The sequence below is a fragment of the Bombina bombina genome, chromosome 9 (genome assembly GCF_027579735.1).
Source record: "Bombina bombina isolate aBomBom1 chromosome 9, aBomBom1.pri, whole genome shotgun sequence".
NCBI classification, from domain to species: Eukaryota; Metazoa; Chordata; class Amphibia; order Anura; family Bombinatoridae; genus Bombina; species Bombina bombina.
Genome location: NC_069507.1, coordinates 16,480,907 through 16,502,509, shown reverse-complemented (window position 1 = coordinate 16,502,509; position 21,603 = coordinate 16,480,907). Strand labels below are relative to the sequence as shown.

General features: G+C 37.1%; 1 protein-coding gene across 3 annotated transcripts in view; it reads right to left on the bottom strand.

The window, feature by feature from the left end:
- The window catches only part of MICU1 (mitochondrial calcium uptake 1), a 381,583-nt gene that overhangs the window by 261,053 nt on the left and 98,927 nt on the right, over positions 1-21,603 (bottom strand). For all 3 annotated transcript variants that reach the window (XM_053691920.1, XM_053691919.1, XM_053691921.1), the window contains 2 exons: positions 17,417-17,531; positions 289-371 (listed from right to left, as the gene is read on the bottom strand). In XM_053691920.1, coding sequence (XP_053547895.1) covers positions 289-371; positions 17,417-17,531 — 198 coding nt within the window. The remainder of the gene's footprint in view (positions 1-288; positions 372-17,416; positions 17,532-21,603) is intronic.

The following is a 21,603-nucleotide window of genomic DNA, read 5'->3' as shown; positions in this document are numbered from 1 at the left end:
TTCAGCACCAAATGATCATTTTATTATTAATCATATATTAGATAATGTGTTTGCAAACATGACTAATGCCCCTATAGATGAAGAGGTTATGGATAAGTTGGACATTTGTCAGTTGTTCAAGTCTATATTGGGGGAATTACAGACAGGAATGTGGATTTTACATTTTCTTAAGAGAAGTCTTAGCCACCAGGAATTTCCCTGCTGTTCTACTTATGTGTCAGAACAGAAGCTTGAGCATTAACGTTTCTTGTTTCCTATGGATTTATAACTATCTCAAGAACAACTTACCTGCTCAAACTCTTCCATGTCAACTTCCCCATCTCCATTTAGGTCAAACATCTTGAATGCAATTTCAAAGTTTCTCTGCGGAGCTACAAGACAAGTGTAAGAACAATATGAGGCCTCAGTCCAGTGCTGATGTTGCAATCTGATCTCATACAAGAAAATAACATCCAGACGTAAACACAAAGTTTAGACCTACTCTGAGAAGAGAAGGTAGGTACCATACAATATAAGCAAAATCACCTCCGCTTATACCACTTTCTCCTATATTGAAAGCAAGAGGGCAAAATGTTTTCCTGGTTCAAACACAGGTTTCAGAATGAGGACCAGATAAATCCCACTGGAGAGCCCCCTGACCATTGCCATATGCTGAGCAGCGCTGGTTAGAAGATAATTATGCAGTGTCCTGGTGTAACAAACACTTAAAGAGACATTAAACACTTTGAGATAATATAAAATTATAAATCATATACATAAAAAGTCTGCAATATACTTTCATTTTTTATTTTGTCCCCTTTTTCTGTAATTCCATTCTGAAATTGTGAGTTTTTCAGTTCATGTTGGAAGTGGAAGTGCAGAACACTGTTCTATTCCACACAGCCATTGGCTGCACACTCTAGTGACTTATTTATAACAGTCCCTAATTGGCCACAGCAGAGAAGGTAACCTAAGTTTCAACATGGCAGCTCCTATTGTTTATAGACACTAAAACTTCACACTTATTTTGTCACTATTTAAACAGCTAATGAAACTTTAAAAACGCATCTATATGTTATTGTTAGACTAATCATTTATTTGATTCATCATTCTATCTAGCATTTATTTAGTGTTTAATGTCCTTTTAATAACAACAACACTACTATAAAACCGGCATATACTTTCAACAAACAAGAAAGTGATTTTTTTGTACTGTTGTGTTTTAATAATGAAATTCAAGTGCTTATCCCCGTTGTTATTATCAGGATTTTCTATCAGCTCAAGTCTTCTCCGGAGGTAATTTCAGGCATTAGTGCAGTGATAAGTGGGATATGCCAGGAAGGAAATTATTTAGCAAAAGATGGCTAGAAATTCTTACATTTAATATGACAAGGCTACAGTGAAAGCTTGAGGTCTTAATATCTCATAAAAACATTGTCCAGAAGGGTAAACACAAATGACTTACACTTTATGAGTCAAATAGTAATAAAATACTGTATTACAAAATGACAGAGATAAAGCTGTACTTCTCGCATAACAATAAAAACAGTGAAAAGGGTTTGTAAATAAAAAGTTACAGCAAGACACTGAATTAATTAATAATAATAATAATAATTAAAGGGACACGGAACCCAAAACATTTCTTTCATTATTCAGACAGAGAATACAATTTTAAACAACTTTCCAATTGACTTCTATTCTAAGGGACATGAACCCCAATGTTTTTCTTTCATGATTTAGAAAGAGTGTACAATTTTAAACAACTTACTAATTTACTTCAATTACCTAATTTGTTTCATTCTTTAGGTATCAGTTGCTGAAGAAATAGCAATGCACATGGGTGAGTCAATTACACAAGGCATCTATGTGCAGCCACCAATCAGCAGCTGAGCCTATCTAGATATGCTTTTCCGCAAAATATATTAAGAGAATGAAGCAAATTAGATAATAGAAGAAAATGAAAAAGCTGTTTAAAATTGCATGCTTTCTAAATCATGAAAGAAAAAAAAATTGGGTTTAATGTCCCTTTAAGCAAAAATTAACAAAATGTAGATAAAAAAACATAATTTATGTAAGAACTTAACTGATACATTACTTTATTTCATATTGACAAGAGTCCATGAGCTAGTGACGTATGGGATATACAATCCTACCAGGAGGGGCAAAGTTTCCCAAACCTCAAAATGCCTATAAATACACCCCTCACCACAACCACAATTCAGTTCAGCCAAGATATGGGGTGATAGAAAAAGGAGTAGAAAGCATCAAAAAAAGTAACTGGAAATATAATTGTGCTTTATACAAAAAAACATAACCACCATAAAAAGGGTGGGCCTCATGGACTCTTGCCAATATGAAAGAAATTAATTTATCAGGTAAGTTCCTACATAAATTATGTTTTCTTTCATGTAATTGGCAAGAGTCCATGAGCTAGTGACGTATGGGATAGTAATACCCAAGATGTGGTACTCCACAGAAGAAAACAGCCATTTTCCACTGAAAAAATTAAATCCACATCCAAAAAAATAAGTTTTCCTCATAATTGAAAAGAAAAAACTTAAAACAAAAGCAGAGGAATCAAACTGAAACAGCTGCCTGAAGAACTTTTCCACCAAAAACTGCTTCCGAAGAGGCAAATACATCACAACTGTAGAATTTTGTAAATGTATGCAAAGAAGACCAAGTTGCTGCTTTGCAAATTTGATCAACTGAAGCTTCATTCTTAAAAGCCCATGAAGTGGAAACTGATCTAGTAGAATGAGCTGTGATACTCTGATGCGGGGCCTGACCTGACTCCAAATAAGCCTGATGAATCAAAAGCTTTAACCAGGATACCAAGGAAATGGCAGAAGCTTTCTGACCTTTCCTAGGACCAGAAAAGACAACAAATAGACTAGAAGTCTTCCTGAAATCTTTAGTAGCTTCAACATAATATTTCAAAGCTCTTACAATATCCAGAGAATGTAAGGATCTCTCCAAAGAATTCTTAGGATTAGGACACAAAGAGGTAACAACAATTTCCCTATTAATGTTGTTAGAATTCACAAATTTAGGTAAAAATTTAAATGAAGTCCGCAAAACTGCCTTATCCTGATGGAAAATCAGAAAAGGAGACTCACAAGAAAGAACAGATAATTCGGAAACTCTTCTAGCAGAAGAGATAGCCAAAAGGAACAACACTTTCCAAGAAAGTAATTTAATATCCAAAGAATGCATAGGCTCAAAAGGAGGAGCCTGTAAAGCCTTCAAATCCAAATTAAGACTCCAAGGAGGAGAGATTGATTTAATGACAGGCTTGATACGGACCAAAGCCTGCAGAAAACAGTGAATATCAGGAATCTTAGCAATCTTTCTGTGAAATAAAACAGAAAGAGCAGAGATTTGTCCCTTCAAGGAACTTGCAGACAAACCTTTATCCAAACCATCCTGAAGAAACTGTAAAATTCTAGGAATTCTAAAAGAATGCCAAGAGAATTTATGAGAAGAACACCATGAAATATAAAAGTCTTCCAAACTCGATAATAAATCTTCCTAGAAACAGATTTACGAGCCTGTAACATAGTATCAATCCTTGAGTCAGGGAAACCTCTATGACTAAGCACTAGGCGTTCAATTAAGAATACCTTCAAATTTAACGATTTGAGATCCTGATGGAAAAACGGTCCTTGAGACAGAAGGTCTGGTCTTAAAGAAAGTGGCCAAGGTTGGCAACTGGATATCCGGACAAGATCCGCATACCAGAACCTGTGAGGCCATGCTGGTGCTACCAGAAACACAAACGATTGTTCCATGACGATCTTGGAGATAACTCTTGGAAGAAGAACTAGAGGCGGGAAGATATAAGCAGGTTGATAAAACCAAGGAACTGCTAACACATCCACTGACTCCGCCAGAGGATCCCTGGACCTGGACAAGTACCTGGAAAGTTTCCTGTTTAGGTGGGAAGCCATCAGATCTATTTCTGGAAGACCCCACATGTGAACAATCTGAAAAAATACATCTGGATGGAGAGACCACTCCCCCGGATGTAAAGTCTGACAGCTGAGATAATCCGCTTCCCAATTGTCTACACCTGGGATATGTACCGCAGGAATTAGACAAAACCTGTATTCCACCCAAGAAAGTATACAAGATACTTCTTTCATAGCTAGGGGACTGTGAGTCCGACCCTGATGATTGACATATGCCACAGTTGTGATATTGTCTGTCTGAAAACAAATGAATGGTTCTCCCTTCAACAGAGGCCAAACCTGAAGAGCCCTGAAAATACCACAGAGTTCTAAAATATTGCTTGGTAACCTCGCCTCTTGAGATTTCCAAACCCCTTGTGCTGTCAGAGATCCCTAGACAGCTCCCCAACCTGAAAGACTTGCATCTGTTGTGATCACATTCCAGGTTGGGTGAACAAAAGAGGCCCTTTGAACTATACGATGATCTAATGACCAAGTCAGAGATAGTCGAACATTGGGATTTAAGGATATTAATTGTGATATCCTTGTATAATCCCAGCACCATTGATTCAGCATACAAAGCTGAAGAGGTCTCATATGAAAAAGAGCAAAGGGGATCGCATCCGATGCTGCAGTCATGAGACCTAAAACTTTCTTGCACATAGCCACTGAAGGGAATGATTGAGACTGAAGGTTTCGACAAGCTGAAACCAATTTTATTTGTCTCTTGTCTGTTAGAGACAGAGTCATGGACACTGAATCTATTGTCTGAGGAATCAAGGAACTTTTTGGTAAATTGATCCTCCAACCATGTCTTTGAAGAAACAACACTAGTTGATTTGTGTGAGATTTGGCAGAATGTAAAGACTGAACTACTACCAAGATATTGTCCAAATAAGGAAACACCACAATACCCAGTTCTCTGATTACAGAGAGAAGGGCACCGAGAACCTTTGAAAAAATCCTTGGAGCGGTCGCTAGGCCAAATGGAAGAGTGACAAATTGGTAATGCTTGTCTAGAAAAGAGAATCTCAGAAACCTATAGTGGTCTGGATGAATCAGAATATGAAGATATGCATCCTGTAAGTCTATCGTGGACATATAATGACCTTGCTGAACAAAAGGCAGAATAGTCCTTATAGTCACCATTTTGAAAGTTGGCACTCCTACAAAACGATTCCAAATTTTCAGATCCAGAACTGGCCTGAATGAATTTTCTTTTTTTGGGACAATGAATAGATTTGAACAAAACCCCAGACCCTGTTCCTGAAACGGAACTGGTATGATTACCCCTGAAAGTTCTAGATCTGAAACACACTTCAGAAAAACATAATTTATGTAAGAACTTACCTGATAAATTCATTTCTTTCATATTAGCAAGAGTCCATGAGCTAGTGACGTATGGGATATACATTCCTACCAGGAGGGGCAAAGTTTCCCAAACCTTAAAATGCCTACAAATACACCCCTCACCACACCCACAAATCAGTTTAACGAATAGCCAAGAAGTGGGGTGATAAGAAAAAAGTGCGAAAGCATATAAAATAAGGAATTGGAATAATTGTGCTTTATACAAAATCATAACCACCACAAAAAAAGGGCGGGCCTCATGGACTCTTGCTAATATGAAAGAAATGAATTTATCAGGTAAGTTCTTACATAAATTATGTTTTCTTTCATGTAATTAGCAAGAGTCCATGAGCTAGTGACGTATGGGATAATGATTACCCAAGATGTGGATCTTTCCACACAAGAGTCACTAGAGAGGGAGGGATAAAATAAAGACAGCCAATTCCTGCTGAAAATAATCCACACCCAAAATAAAGTTTAATGAAAAACATAAGCAGAAGATTCAAACTGAAACCACTGCCTGAAGTACTTTTCTACCAAAAACTGCTTCAGAAGAAGAAAATACATCAAAATGGTAGAATTTAGTAAAAGTATGCAAAGAGGACCAAGTTGCTGCTTTGCAAATCTGATCAACCGAAGCTTCATTCCTAAACGCCCAGGAAGTAGAAACTGACCTAGTAGAATGAGCTGTAATCCTCTGAGGCGGAGTTTTACCCGACTCAACATAGGCAAGATGAATTAAAGATTTCAACCAAGATGCCAAAGAAATGGCAGAAGCTTTCTGGCCTTTTCTAGAACCGGAAAAGATAACAAATAGACTAGAAGTCTTTCGGAAAGATTTAGTAGCTTCAACATAATATTTCAAAGCTCTAACAACATCCAAAGAATGCAACGATTTCTCCTTAGAATTCTTAGGATTAGGACATAATGAAGGAACCACAATTTCTCTACTAATGTTGTTGGAATTCACAACTTTAGGTAAAAATTCAAAAGAAGTTCGCAACACCGCCTTATCCTGATGAAAAATCAGAAAAGGAGACTCACAAGAAAGAGCAGATAATTCAGAAACTCTTCTGGCAGAAGAGATGGCCAAAAGGAACAAAACTTTCCAAGAAAGTAATTTAATGTCCAATGAATGCATAGGTTCAAATGGAGGAGCTTGAAGAGCCCCCAGAACCAAAATCAAACTCCAAGGAGGAGAAATTGACTTAATGACAGGCTTTATACGAACCAAAGCTTGTACAAAACAATGAATATCAGGAAGAATAGCAATCTTTCTGTGAAAAAGAACAGAAAGAGCAGAGATTTGTCCTTTCAAGGAACTTGCGGACAAACCCTTATCTAAACCATCCTGAAGAAACTGTAATATTCTCGGTATTCTAAAAAAATGCCAAGAAAAATGATGAGAAAGACACCAAGAAATATAAGTCTTCCAGACTCTATAATATATCTCTCTAGATACAGATTTACGAGCCTGTAACATAGTATTAATCACAGAGTCAGAGAAACCTCTTTGACCAAGAATCAAGCGTTCAATCTCCATACCTTTAAATTTAAGGATTTCAGATCCTGATGGAAAAAAAGGACCTTGAGACAGAAGGTCTGGTCTTAACGGAAGAGTCCACGGTTGGCAAGAGGCCATCCGGACAAGATCCGCATACCAAAACCTGTGAGGCAATGCCGGAGCTACCAGCAGAACAAACGAGCATTCCTTCAGAATCTTGGAGATTACTCTAGGAAGAAGAACTAGAGGCGGAAAGATATAGGCAGGATGATACTTCCAAGGAAGTGATAATGCATCCACTGCCTCCGCCTGAGGATCCCGGGATCTGGACAGATACCTGGGAAGTTTCTTGTTTAGATGAGACGCCATCAGATCTATTTCTGGAAGTTCCCATATTTGAACAATCTGAAGAAATACCTCTGGGTGAAGAGACCATTCGCCCGGATGCAACGTTTGGCGACTGAGATAATCCGCTTCCCAATTGTCTATACCTGGGATATGAACCGCAGAGATTAGACAGGAGCTGGATTCCGCCCAAACCAAAATTCGAGATACTTCTTTCATAGCCAGAGGACTGTGAGTCCCTCCTTGATGATTGATGTATGCCACAGTTGTGACATTGTCTGTCTGAAAACAAATGAACGATTCTCTCTTCAGAAGAGGCCAAAACTGAAGAGCTCTGAAAATTGCACGGAGTTCCAAAATATTGATCGGTAATCTCACCTCCTGAGATTCCCAAACTCCTTGTGCCGTTAGAGATCCCCACACAGCTCCCCAACCTGTGAGACTTGCATCTGTTGAAATTACAGTCCAGGTCGGAAGCACAAAAGAAGCCCCCTGAATTAAACGATGGTGATCTGTCCACCACGTTAGAGAGTGTCGAACAATCGGTTTTAAAGATATTAATTGAGATATCTTTGTGTAATCCTTGCACCATTGATTCAGCATACAGAGCTGAAGAGGTCGCATGTGAAAACGAGCAAAGAAGATCGCATCTGATGCGGCAGTCCTAAGACCTAACATTTCCATGCATAAGGCTACCAAAGGGAATGATTGTGACTGAAGGTTTTGACAAGCTGATATCAATGTTAAACTTCTCTTGTCTGACAAGGACAGAGTCATAGACACTGAATCTATCTAGAAACCTAAAAAGGTTACCCTTGTCTGAGGAATCAATGAACTGATTGGTAAATTGATCCTCCAACCATGAACTTGAAGAAACAACACAAGTCGATTCGTATGAGATTCTTCGAAAATGAGAAGACTGAGCAAGTACCAAGATATCGTCCAAATAAGGAAATACCAAAACCCTGTTCTCTGATTACAGAAAGAAGGGCACCGAGAACCTTTGAAAAAAATTCTTGGAACTGAGGCTAGGCCAAAAATGTAGAGCCACAAAACTGGTAATGCTTGTCTAAAAAGAGAATCTCAGACACTAAAAGTGATCTGGATGAATCGGAATATGCAGATACACATCCTGTAAATCTATTGTAGACATATAATGCCCTTGCTAAACAAAAGGCAGGATAGTCCTATAGTAACCATCTTGAATGTTGGTATCCTAACATAACGATTCAATAATGATAGATCCGGAACTGGTCTTAAGGAATTGACCTTCTTTGGTACAATGAAGAGATAAAATAAAACCCCAGCCCGTTCCAGAACTGGAACTGGCATAATTACTCCAGCCAACTCTAGATCTGAAACATATTTCAGAAATGCTGAGCCTTTGCTGTGTTAACTGGGACACGGGAAAGAAAAAAATCTCTTAGCAGGAGGCCTTAACTTGAAGCCAATTCTGTACCTTTCTGAAACAATGTTCTGAAACCAGAGATTGAGAACGGAATTGATCCAAATTTCTTTGAAGAAAACGTAATCTGCCCCATACCAGCTGAGCTGGAATAAGGGCCGCACCTTCATAGGTACTTAGGAGCTGGCTATAGGTTTCTATAAGGCTTGGATATATTCCAAACTGGAAATAGTTTCCAAACTGATACCGCTCCTGAGGATGAAGGATCAGGCTTTTGTTCCTTGTTGTGAGGAAAGGAACGAAAATGATTATTTACCCTGGAAAGAAAGGGAAAGCAAAGTTGACTTAGAAGACATATCAGCATTCCAAGTTTAATCCATAAAGCTTTTCTAGCTAAAATAGCTAGAGAGATATACCTGACATCAACTCTAATGATATCAAAAGATGGTATCACCAATAAAATTATTAGCATGTTATAGAATAATAATAATGCTATAAAATTATGATCTGTTACTTGTTGCGCTAAAGCTTCTAACCAAAATGTTGAAGCTGCAGCAACATCCGCTAAAAATATAGCAGGTCTAAGAAGATTACCTGAACATAAGTAAGCTTTTCTTAGAAAGGATTCAATTTTCCTATCTAAAGGATCCTTAAATGAAGTACTATCTGCCATAGGAATAGTAGTACATTAGCAGGAGTAGAGACAGCCCCATAACCTTAGGGATTTTTGTCCCAAAAAAACTCTAATCTGTCAGATGGCACAGGATATAATTGCTTAAACGTCTAGAAGGAGTAAATAAATTACCCAAATTATTCCATTCCCTGGAAATTACTTCAGAAATAGCATCAGGGAGATTAAACACTTCTGGAATAACTACAGGAGATTTAAAAACCTTATCTAAACATTTACATTTAGTATCAAGAGGACCAGAATCCTCTATTTCTAATGCAAATAATACTTCTTTAAGTAAAGAATGAATAAATTCCATCTTGAACAAATACAAAGATTTATCAGCATCAACCTCTGAGACAGAAACCTCTGAACCAGAAGAACCATTATCAGTATGAGAATGATGATGTTCATTTAAAAATTCATCTGAAAAAAGAGAAGTTTTAAAAGACTTTTATGTATACTAGAAGGAGAAATAACAGACATAGCCTTCTTAATGGATTTAAAAAAAAAAAAAATCTCTTATGTTATCAGGAACACTCTGAAAATTAGATGTTGACGGAACAGCAACAGGTAATGTAACAGTACTAAAGGAAATTTTATCTGCATTAATAAGTTTGACATGACATGCAATACAAACAACAGCTGGAGAAACAGATACCAAAAGTTTATAGCAGATACACTTAGCTTGGTAGCTCCAGCACTGGGCAGTGATTTTCCTGAAGTATCTTCTGACTCAGTTGCAACGTGGAACATCTTGCAATATGTAAAAGAAAAAAACAACATATAAAGCAAAATTGATCAAATTCCTTAAATGACAGTTTCAGGAATGGGAAAAAAATGCCAGTGAACAAGCTTCTAGCAACCAGAAGCAATAAATAATGAGACTTAAATAATGTGGAGACAAAAATGACGCCCATATTTTTTAGCGCCAAAAAAAGACGCCCACATTATTTGGCGCCTAAATGCTTTTGGCGCCAAAAATGACGCCACATCCGGAACGCCGACATTTTTGACGCCAAAAAACGTCAAAAAATTACGCAACTTCCGGCGACACGTATGACGCCGGAAACAGAAAAAATATTTTTGCGCCAAAAAAGTCAGCGCCAAGAATGACGCAATAAAATGAAGCATTTTCTGCCCCCGCGAGCCTAACAGCCCACAGGGAAAAAGTCAAAAATTTTTAAGGTAAGAAAAAATGATTGAAACAAATGCATTTATCCCAAATATGAAACTGACTGTCTGAAAAATAAGGAATGTTGAACATTCTGAGTCAAGGCAAATAAATGTTTGAATACATATATTTAGAACTTTATAAACAAAGTGCCCAACCATAGCTTAGAGTGTCACAGAAAATAAGATTTACTTACCCCAGGACACTCATCTACATGTTTGTAGAAAGCCAAACCAGTACTGAAACGAGAATCAGCAGAGGTAATGGTATATATAAGAGTATATCGTCGATCTGAAAAGGGAGGTAAGAGATGAATCTCTACGACCGATAACAGAGAACCTATGAAATAGACCCCGTAGAAGGAGATCACTGCATTCAAATAGGCAATACTCTCCTCATCCCTCTGACATTCACTGCACGCTGAGAGGAAAACCGGGCTCCAACTTGCTGCGGAGCGCATATCAACGTAGAATCTAGCACAAACTTACTTCACCACCTCCATCGGAGGCAAAATTTGTAAAACTGAATTGTGGGTGTGGTGAGGGGTGTATTTATAGGCATTTTAAGGTTTGGGAAACTTTGCCCCTCCTGGTAGGAATGTATATCCCATACGTCACTAGCTCATGGACTCTTGCTAATTACATGAAAGAAAGCCTGAGCCTTCACTGGATTTGCTGGAACGTGTGAGAGAAAAAATCTTCACAGGAGGTCTTACTCTGAAACCTATTCGATACCCTTGAGAGAAACAATTGAATCCATTGAATTTGGACAGAATCTGCCCAAATGTTTTGGAAAAATTTGAATCTGCCTCCCACCAGCTGAGCTGGAATGAGGGCAGCAACTTCATGTGGACTTGGGGGCTGGCTTTGGTTTCTTAAAGGGATTTATTCCAACATGAAGAAGGTTTCCAAATGGAACCAGATTCTTTGGGGGGCGGATTGTTTTTTCTGTTATTCTGTCGAAAAGAACAAAAACGATAAGAAGCTTTAGATTTACCCTTAGATCTTTTATCTTGAGGTAAAAAACTCCCTTCCCCCCGGTGACAGTTGAAATAATTGAATCCAACTGAGAACCAAATATTGTAAATTAATTGTTACCTTGGGAAAAAAAGAGATAGTAATCAGGACTTCGATACCATGTCAGCATTCCAATATTTAAGCCACAAAGCTCTTCTAGCTAAAATAGCTAAATACATAGATTTAACATCAATATTAAACATATCAAAAATAGCATCACAGATAAAGTGATTAGCATGTTGAAGCAAGCGAACAATGCTAGACAAATCAGGATCTGTTTCCTGCTGCGTTACGCTTTCCAACCAAAACGTTGATGCAGCTGCAACATCAGCTATGGATATAGCAGGCCTAAGAATGTAGCCAGAAAATAAATAATCTTTCCTTAGATAAGATTCAAGTTTCCTATCTAAGGATCTTTAAAAGAAGTACTGTCTTCCATAGGAATAGTAGTACGTTTGGCAAGAGTAGAAATAGCCCCATCAACTTTGGGGATTTTTTCCAAAAACTCCAATTTGGTTGCTGGCAAAGGATACAACTTTTTAAACCTAGAAGAAGGAATAAAAGAATACTTATAAAGGTTGAATCTGGTACATATCACAATTTATTAAAAAATCAATAAAAAACAAAATCAAAAGCACCAAGGACTATCTATCAATAACAGGACAAAGCCTTACACATTTATTTATACAGTACATATAATCAGCAATAGCAAGCAATACGCTAATAATTGTGCAAACAGATAATAGTGCACATCAATTTAAATAACTCCCATCAATCTAGGGGCAAGGTGTAAACAACAAGCTTGGCACTATATCATGAAAAGCATAGTTCCAAATCACCAAATTTAATATAAACAATCCAAATGATGACTATTATATCTGGTTTGCACATAAGCCAGGGGTAGTTGTAAATGTATACTGTCCTGAAAAAGTGAAAAGTAGACGTCTGTAGACGTCCTTTAGGCTAAGGACATAACCATAAAACACAATACCATGTGCAGGAGTTCATTGGAGTGAAGCAGCTGGTGTTGTGCACAGACCAACTAATTGCAAATCAACTAGGCGATTAATTGATTATGAGATTTGTTGACAACTATTTTCATAATCGATTATTATCGATTATGACGATTAGTTGCTGCAGCTCTAGTGCCAAGTATGACACGTAACACAAAATAAAAAATTTTGGCGCCAACAACATCCGGAAATGAGGCAACTCGCGTCATGGCAGACACAACCTTGTGCAAGGAAACCTGGCATCAATGAAGTTGCCGTTAATTACGAATTTGCATCACGGAACGTACCTTCACGCCAAAAAAATTCTCACACCAAGAATGAAGCAATATATAATTTTGCCCATGAAAATTAATGAAAAAGCAGTCAATTTTAAGAAAAAGACTATACCCCAGGTAAAAAAAAAATAACGTCCTAAATATGTTTCCCAATTTTGAAACTGACAGTCTGCAAAAGGATATACACATAAACCTGACTCATGGCAAATATAAGTACAATACATATATTTAAAACTTTATATTAATACATAAAGTGCCAAACCATAGCTGAGAGTGTCTTAAGTAATGAAAACAATAATTACCATCCACATATAGCAGATAGCCAAACCAGAACTGAAACAGTATCAGTAGAGGTAATGGAATATGAGAGTATATTGTCGATCTGAAAAGGGAGGTAGGAGATGAATCTCTACGACCAATAACAGAGAACCTATGAAAAGATTTCCCGTGAGGAAAACCATAGAATCAACAGGTGATACTCTCTTCACATCCCTCTGACAAACACTGTACTGTAAGAGGAATTGGGCTTCAAAATGCTTAGAAGCGCATATCATAGAAGAAAATCAAGCACAAACTTACTTCACTAACTCCATAGGAGGCAAAGTTTGTAAAACCAATTTGTGGGTGTGGTGAGGGGTGTATTTATAGGCATTTTGAGGTTTGGGAAACTTTGCCCCTCCTGGTAGGATTGTATATCCCATATGTCACTAGCTCATGGACTCTTGCCAATTACATGAAAAATCTAAATGAATGGTATAGGACTTTGATAATAAATGAACATAATACTTATATTCTGACAATCAACTAATTGTATATTGGGAGATTTTAACTTGCAGAAATAGTTTAAAATGGTGAAATGTTAACTAAAATAATTAGGGCTATTTGCAGTGATAAAAATACAGGGACCAGGGAAAAATAACAGCAACATGTTGTTTCTGTTTGTGTAGAAGTTACACATCACTAAGAAAAAACAAAGATATAAAGACATAAAGAGCGCATAAATTATATACTGGGATTGTTTTTATCTTATGAGGTTGCCACATAAATATGTTGCAGTTGTATTCTCTGTAGATAATGGGATAAGATTCTCATTAATGAAAGTCAAGGCTGTGCCTCAAATTAAACACATAAAAAGTCCAACGTGGTATACTATTATAATGCTATAACTGGCAAGGGTACTCACATATGATAGAGCTATATTAGCTTTAAGATTTGTGCTCAGTGATACAACCTAGGTATAACCAAATAATTTAATGATACAACCTAGGTATATTAATACCAAGTTAAAAATCATAACATATTCAATCACCCTGGGGTTTTTGGTACTCTTAAAACATAAGACTGTATGCACCCAATCCAGCTTATAGTCCTGTTCAAGGCACAGTCCTGCTCCAACTCTCAATTAGCCCGATGTTGAAGTCTATACAGGATACAAGTTTTAATGAGTCTATCCCTTCTTGTGCCATGATAATGTAATTCTCGATCTCCTACGTACGTTTCACCTTTGCAGCTTTGTCACGCACGTCATGAGGAGGGGTGGACTCTGAGACTTGTATACAGAATGCAACGTTGGGCTGATTGAGGGTTAGTGTAGTACTGTGTGCCTTGAATGTGACTATAACCCAAATTGGGCACATACAATCTTATGATTTAAGAGAACCAAAAACCCAAAAGTGATTGTGTATGCAATAATTTACAACTTGGTTTTAATAAAGTGAAAATCCCTGTTATAACTGGGCTGTATCATTGAAGCCGTTCCCTCTAAGGTATTCCTGGGTGCGCACGCACACCTCTTTCTATAGCAGCGCACACAGCTTTCAAAAATGTGCACAGATAAAGGAATGAAGAAAACCTACAGCTGCCAGGGGCATTGAGTGATGTGAGGTGTGCCCTATCCTCCTCTTACACTTGCAGTGTCTATGAGGTGGATGCATGGGCCACTGGACATGGAGGAAACAGCAGTTGGATTTAACGGTATGTTATATTTTATGATAAAGTTTGCATTGTTAAACATATAGGGCTACAAGTGAGGCGCTAATGGTTTTGCGGAAGCAATATCGTGTTCTCACGAGCAGTTTTAATTACGCTGATATTACAAGTTGAGCAAAATAGGATATTCCTATATATATATATATATGTATATATCTTTACCTATATATAATCATCTGTATGTATGTGTGTGTGTATATATATATATATATATATATATTCGTATTAAAAACATCATATATATGTAGAAATATTTATTTATGAATAATTATAACATATTCTGTTATGGCACAGTAAGGGCCATCATTGTAAGAACTGTGTATGTCTGTTTCTGTCTCTGTTTGAGTGAATTTGTGAGTAAGTGTTTTTGTCTGTGTTTGAGTAAGTGAATGTGTGTTTTTGTCTGTACGTATGTGAGTGAATGTGTAAGTGTTTCTGTGTTAGTGAATGAATGTTTGTCTATGTGTTTTTGTCTGTGTATGTGTCTCTGTATGTGTTTGTGTGCGTTTATGGTTGTGCTTATCTGTAAATGTGTGAGTGCATTTCTGTGCTTGTGAATGTGTGAGGAAGTGTTTGCCTGTGTTTGCTTAAGTGTTTCTAACTGTGTGAGCATTTCTGTCTGTGTGTGCTTGATGAATGTGTGAATGAGTGTTTCTGTCTGTGTGTTTGATGAATGTGTGAGTGATTGCTTCTGTATGTGTGAATGAGTGTTTCTGTCTGTGTGTGCTGGATGAATGTGTGAATGAGTGTTTCTGTCTGTGTGTGCTGGATGAATGTGTGAATGAGTGTTTCTGTCTGTGTGTGCTGGATGAATGTGTGAATGAGTGTTTCTGTCTGTGTGTGCTTGATGAATGTGTGAATGAGTGTTTCTGTCTGTGTGTGCTTGATGAATGTGTGAATGAGTGTTTCTGTCTGTGTGTGCTTGATGAATGTGTGAATGATTGTTTCTGTCTGTGTGTGCTGGATGAATGTGTGAATGAGTGTTTCTGTCTGTGTGTGCTTGATGAATGTGTGAATGATTGTTTCTGTATGCGTGAGTGACTGTTTCTGTCTGTGTGTGCTTGATGAATGTGTGAATGAGTGTTTCTGTCTGTGTGTGCTGGATGAATGTGTGAATGAGTGTTTGTCTGTGTGTGCTGGATGAATGTGTGAATGAGTGTTTCTGTCTGTGTGTGCTGGATGAATGTGTGAATGAGTGTTTCTGTCTGTGTGTGCTGGATGAATGTGTGAATGAGTGTTTCTGTCTGTGTGTGCTGGATGAATGTGTGAATGAGTGTTTCTGTCTGTGTGTGCTGGATGAATGTGTGAATGAGTGTTTCTGTCTGTGTGTGCTTGATGAATGTGTGAATGAGTGTTTCTGTCTGTGTGTGCTGGATGAATGTGTGAATGAGTGTTTCTGTCTGTGTGTGCTTGATGAATGTGTGAATGAGTGTTTCTGTCTGTGTGTGCTTGATGAATGTGTGAATGATTGTTTCTGTCTGTGTGTGCTGGATGAATGTGTGAATGAGTGTTTCTGTCTGTGTGTGCTTGATGAATGTGTGAATGATTGTTTCTGTATGCGTGAGTGACTGTTTCTGTCTGTGTGTGCTTGATGAATGTGTGAATGAGTGTTTCTGTCTGTGTGTGCTGGATGAATGTGTGAATGAGTGTTTCTGTCTGTGTGTGCTGGATGAATGTGTGAATGAGTGTTTCTGTCTGTGTGTGCTGGATGAATGTGTGAATGAGTGTTTCTGTCTGTGTGTGCTTGATGAATGTGTGAATGAGTGTTTCTGTCTGTGTGTTTGATGAATGTGTGAGTGATTGTTTCTGTATGTGTGAGTGACTGTTTCTGTCAGTGTGTGCTTGTATGCATTATAATAAGTTTGTGCTTCTCTGTGTGTGTTTTTGTATGCTTGCTATTACCTTTAAAACAATTTTAAGTTTGACTGCACTCAAGAATAAAGAGTGCACACAGTCACTTGGCCAAAAAAATGCACAGGTCAAAATATTTCCACACACTGCTCAAAAAAATTAAGAGGGAACATTAATTATTGAGCTTATGCAGCTCTATCAAATGTAAGTACCATTGCCTACTACACAGGATTCAAGCATTATAAAAGTATAGCACTATGGGCTTGTTATGTATTTTATTAGAGGCAGCCTGACTTTCACATATAGGGGCAGCCCACATGATAATAGCAAGGGTGCAAATAAACACATTAACACACAGACTAAACAGATCATTTAGGTCACAGCAGTTTTTCATGTTAAAGGACAGAAAGGCCAAATTGATATGTGATTGTTGTGTTTCAATTTTAAGTAGAAGTATTTACTTCCATCAGCAAAAATGCTTCTAGTAAAGTTTTTACTGTTTCAGCGGCATACGCACATATGCTATGTGTGACTAGAGCATCAGGATACAAACACCATGTCTGCTCAAAGAGCTGGCGGTGATGTGTATTGTGTCTGTGCAGATTTCATTTGTATTATAAAAGGCACTGCACAGTGTTTGAATACTGGTAAACAGGCCCTCACAGCATATGTGCGTATGCTTCTGAAAAAGGCTAATCACTTTTAATAGAAGCATTTTTGCTAACCGAAGACTATTGCAATAATGTTTCTATTTAAAACTGAAATGCCCCATTCGCATTTCACTTGTGACCTTTCTATCTTTAACCGATTGTAATCACGTGTAATACAAGTCTCTCCAGGTCTATTCAGATTAGGTTTGTGTGCTGCTGTACAGGACACAGAAGACGTTACTCACTAGAAAGCACTGTAGTCAGGAAAATATAATCAGAAAAAGAGATCAGTCCACATTCCCCCAATGTGTAGAAGATACTGTCCTCATCTGCAAATTTTTCTCGTTCTTGTGAAATTTTCTAGAAGTTATAAAGAAAAGCAACATATTAAATGTAAGTACTGAAGCGTGTAAACTATACAATGATTCTGGTGTTTAAGCTTTTTTAGTTTTAAAGCCTTGTAGATGTACAATAATAATAATAACAACAATAATGGTTTTGTAAGACTACAACAGAATTGTTAAACAAAAATGATCACAGCAGATACGTTGCTAATAAGTAGCAGGGTAACCAGACACAAAGATAAACTACCTGATTTATGTCACAATGACTGAGGGGCACAGTGTTTGACATTTACCATGATCTGACAAGTCTGGGCTTTTGCAGAGTGATCTATATGAGCACAAAAAGGTCTCCCCATGACTCATTCCAGTTAATAAATTGTAAGCTTTAAAACCTAAAAGAGCTTCAGTTACCAGAATCAAATTGTAATAAATAAGACACAGACTATATAGGAATAGAAGAGTTGTATTAAAATAAATGAGATGACATTGCATACAAACAGACATGCATGTGCCAGGGCAGATTCCGCACATCACAAGCACAGGGAACAACAACACAACATCAGTCACTTTACTGTCCTCAGCGTTACCTCTGTCTAGCGGAGATCCAATCACAAACAGGATATAAAGGAAAGAAAAGTGGTTAAAATAAACTGAATATTCCAATAATTAAATTTGTTATCTAAGATGTTAAATATAGTTGTGCAGACCAGAAGGATCAGTTTAAACATCAACTAACATCTAAATTACCTGATGAAATGCTGGTTGTGATGGAAGATTCCATCTCTTTTTATAAAACCACTAACTGGCAGCAGATAGCTAAAGCCTGTGTTGGTTTGTGGTGATAACATAAAGGGAGTTAGATGAGGAGTCACCGTCTCTTTAAAAAAGAAATCTACAGACTGATCATTTGCCTATTTTATATGTTCACACAAGGATGAAAAGCACAGCAAATATTTTCATAATGTGTAATTAATTATATTTGCTAAGCAAAATATTATTCTTTCACAATATTTAAAAAATGTTGAGGACAGGGCAAATGTTAAAAACAAAAATAAATCTGTAATTTCAACCATGGGCTTAGCTGCTGTGGGCAACTATGGGCTAAAGCCCTGAGTGTTCGTCCTACAAACCACCAAGTACCTTTCCATAAACCTAGAATACTGCAAGTAGAAATTCATTCTAGAGTAAACCAATGCTGAACTGTATGCTGTACATGAATGTTAAACATGATAATTTATCTCACTAAAGTGTGGGATTGTATTAAGCAGGCTCCTTGTGAAGAGTTGGTGGAATTGGCTCACCTACTGGGCTTTCTTTAGCCACAAGTGATAAACCTTCTATATTCTCCATCATTCTCTAACATTTCACTGCTGCATTATTCACACTTCCTAGAACATACATTGTTTTTGTTGGGGGGGGGGGGGGGTGAATAGCTATGGCAAAAAGGGGATACTGTGAGTATCATTCATACATTATATTTTATTGTAAGTAATTCAGAATCGCCTTTAACTTGGGTCTTCCTTATGTTTTTGCTGTCTTGATACTAGGAAAAGGATCATCAGTTACACAGTAAAATCAAGGACCAGGTGTTGAATACTGCTTGACTAAGCTTTGAATTACATTTAAAGCCAAGATTAATAATAGTCATTTTATTCTTGTAATTTGCATATACAATTTCGTTAAGCAATTCTGCTACTAGTGTTTGACTTCTGATACCTATCAGATTTCAGCATCAACGCAACCTTTGTGTTTATGATTCTAATGTCCCAGTGGTTCATCCATATAAAAAGATAATATTTGTTCTCATGTATTTATAAGATGCCGCATTCCTTACGTCTTTATCTGATCACACATTACACTGACAAGGACACTTTAGTAAAGCGTATAAACATATTTTACTGCTTGTCTGGAAAATGAGAGTAATGAGAGCAAAAATGATGCTTGCAGTGAAAATCTTCTTTCTACGGCTGTATTATTTATTGAGCTTTGACATTCAAGGCTTCTCTCAGACACTGTACTTGAGTCCCTTTAAATGAGGTCCTTTAACGGTTGTCTAACACCAGAAAGTCTTAGCCGCTAATGCGTGTAATAAACACCTCTCACAGTCACTGACAGATTCATTATAAATCCACTGAAACTGTTACTCTTCAAATTATTATTATTTTTAAAGCAAATACTCTACAGAAAACATCTAGAGCAGAAATGTTTAGCCATTCCTAGAGAGGCCAGTGCAGTCCTTTATCTACAAAATCAATCCATATGTAAGCTCAGATATGTGGCAACCTTGTGGCACGATGCATTACAAAAATGACTGTCTCCACAAAGATTAATTGTGTAAATGTCAAACACAGTAAATGAGGTCATTTGTAGATGGAACAAAATCCATACCAAGCCAATATTTATATAAAAGGAACATCATTGCCCCAAGCTTTGGTGAAGCAGGGCACAGCCATAATTTCAGGGTAAGGTCACAAACTTTTATATGAAAAGAAGTGTATGGATTTATTTATTTTATTTTCTGTCTGTTTTGTGATTTTGTTCTTTGTTTGCTCCCATAAGAAATGTTACACAGTTATCTTGTGCACTGGGATCCCCAGAGAATTACATTGCTTTACTCCATCAATGTGACCCACAATCTATGGAAGTCATTTTGGTTCAACCTTCCTAATTCAATTAACCCAGAGGAAAGTAACTGGCACAAAAAAGAAAGTATCTTACATCTAAATGAAGGGAAAGACTATACCACTATCACATAACACTCCTATAATAAAAGGGTTTTGTTTGTCAGACAACAACTATTAGCATTAATACAACTACAATTTTGATGGTTTGTGCCAAAGTAGCCTCCTCCTCTGTCATTTGAGCCTTCCCTCTGTACAAACACCTTAGAATGCTAAATAAACAAACTTCTTCTTACGCCGCGTTAGTGCCAACGCTTACCCTCGAGACAGAGACGAATAAATGTAAACAAATGGACTGAGCAGAAAACAGCAGATTCGTATTCTAAACGTCAAGGAAAAAATTAATTCATGAGAAAATATTTTGAATAAAAATAATAGCACATTTATTCAGTACCTCAACTGATGAAATCACCACAGTGTTGTCCTATCTGACAGTAATGTCTACTGTTCTCCCTACAATAACAATGCTCAACCTAAACAGTAACTCACCCAATAGTACGCTAATCATTATTTATTTCAACAGATATATACATACTAATAAATCCATTGCTTCGGACAGTTACTTCACAGTCATATCGTTTTCAGACATTAGGGAGAATACTGCCTTGTGCCTTCTTTGAGCAGGAAGAAAGTAGGTGGTGACTCTCAAATGTTTCCTAGGCAAATCACTCATCTGCATATACCTCGCCACCTCCTTTTAGCTTGGTTAAGATAAAACTGAGCCCAAACACATTTAAAAAGAAAAGGAAAAAGAGGAAATTGGACCACTAGATATACCATGGTAAAAAAATGTATCTCACTTTTGTAGAAACATAATATTAAGGCATCTGTGGGATTTATTCCTAACTCATATGAACATTAAACTGGGTAAGAAGACCTTTAGATCTTAAGAAAGAAACAGGTTACAAGATCTACCTTCCAAAGAATGTGTAAATCTAATATATTTAAAATGTAAAGAAATTATGCAAAGAACACCAAGTGGCTACCATGCAAATTGATCGAAAAACTTCTAAAACACAGCTAATGTTTAGAAGTTCCAACTATCTAATCCTGAAGAAAACCAGATAAAATATCAACAAAATGTATAAATCAAATTAAAGACAACGTATAAATAAGTTCAAGGATGAGAAAGCAAAACCCAAAGAACAAAAAAAAAAAAAAAAAAATCAGATTCAAGCTAAAAATGAGATTCCTGAAAACAGAACAAACCCTTTCCAAAAACTAAAAGGAATTCTGAAAGTAATCTAAAGAAAACTAAAAAGACAGAAACCTGAACCTTCACAAAACCGATGGATAAAGCATCTTTGTTGCTGTCACCAATACGGCTAAAACAGCCTTGATAAAGGAACACATTCTCATTTTATGAGAATACAGTTCACTAGACCAGCCAAAAGGGCAGAAGGTACT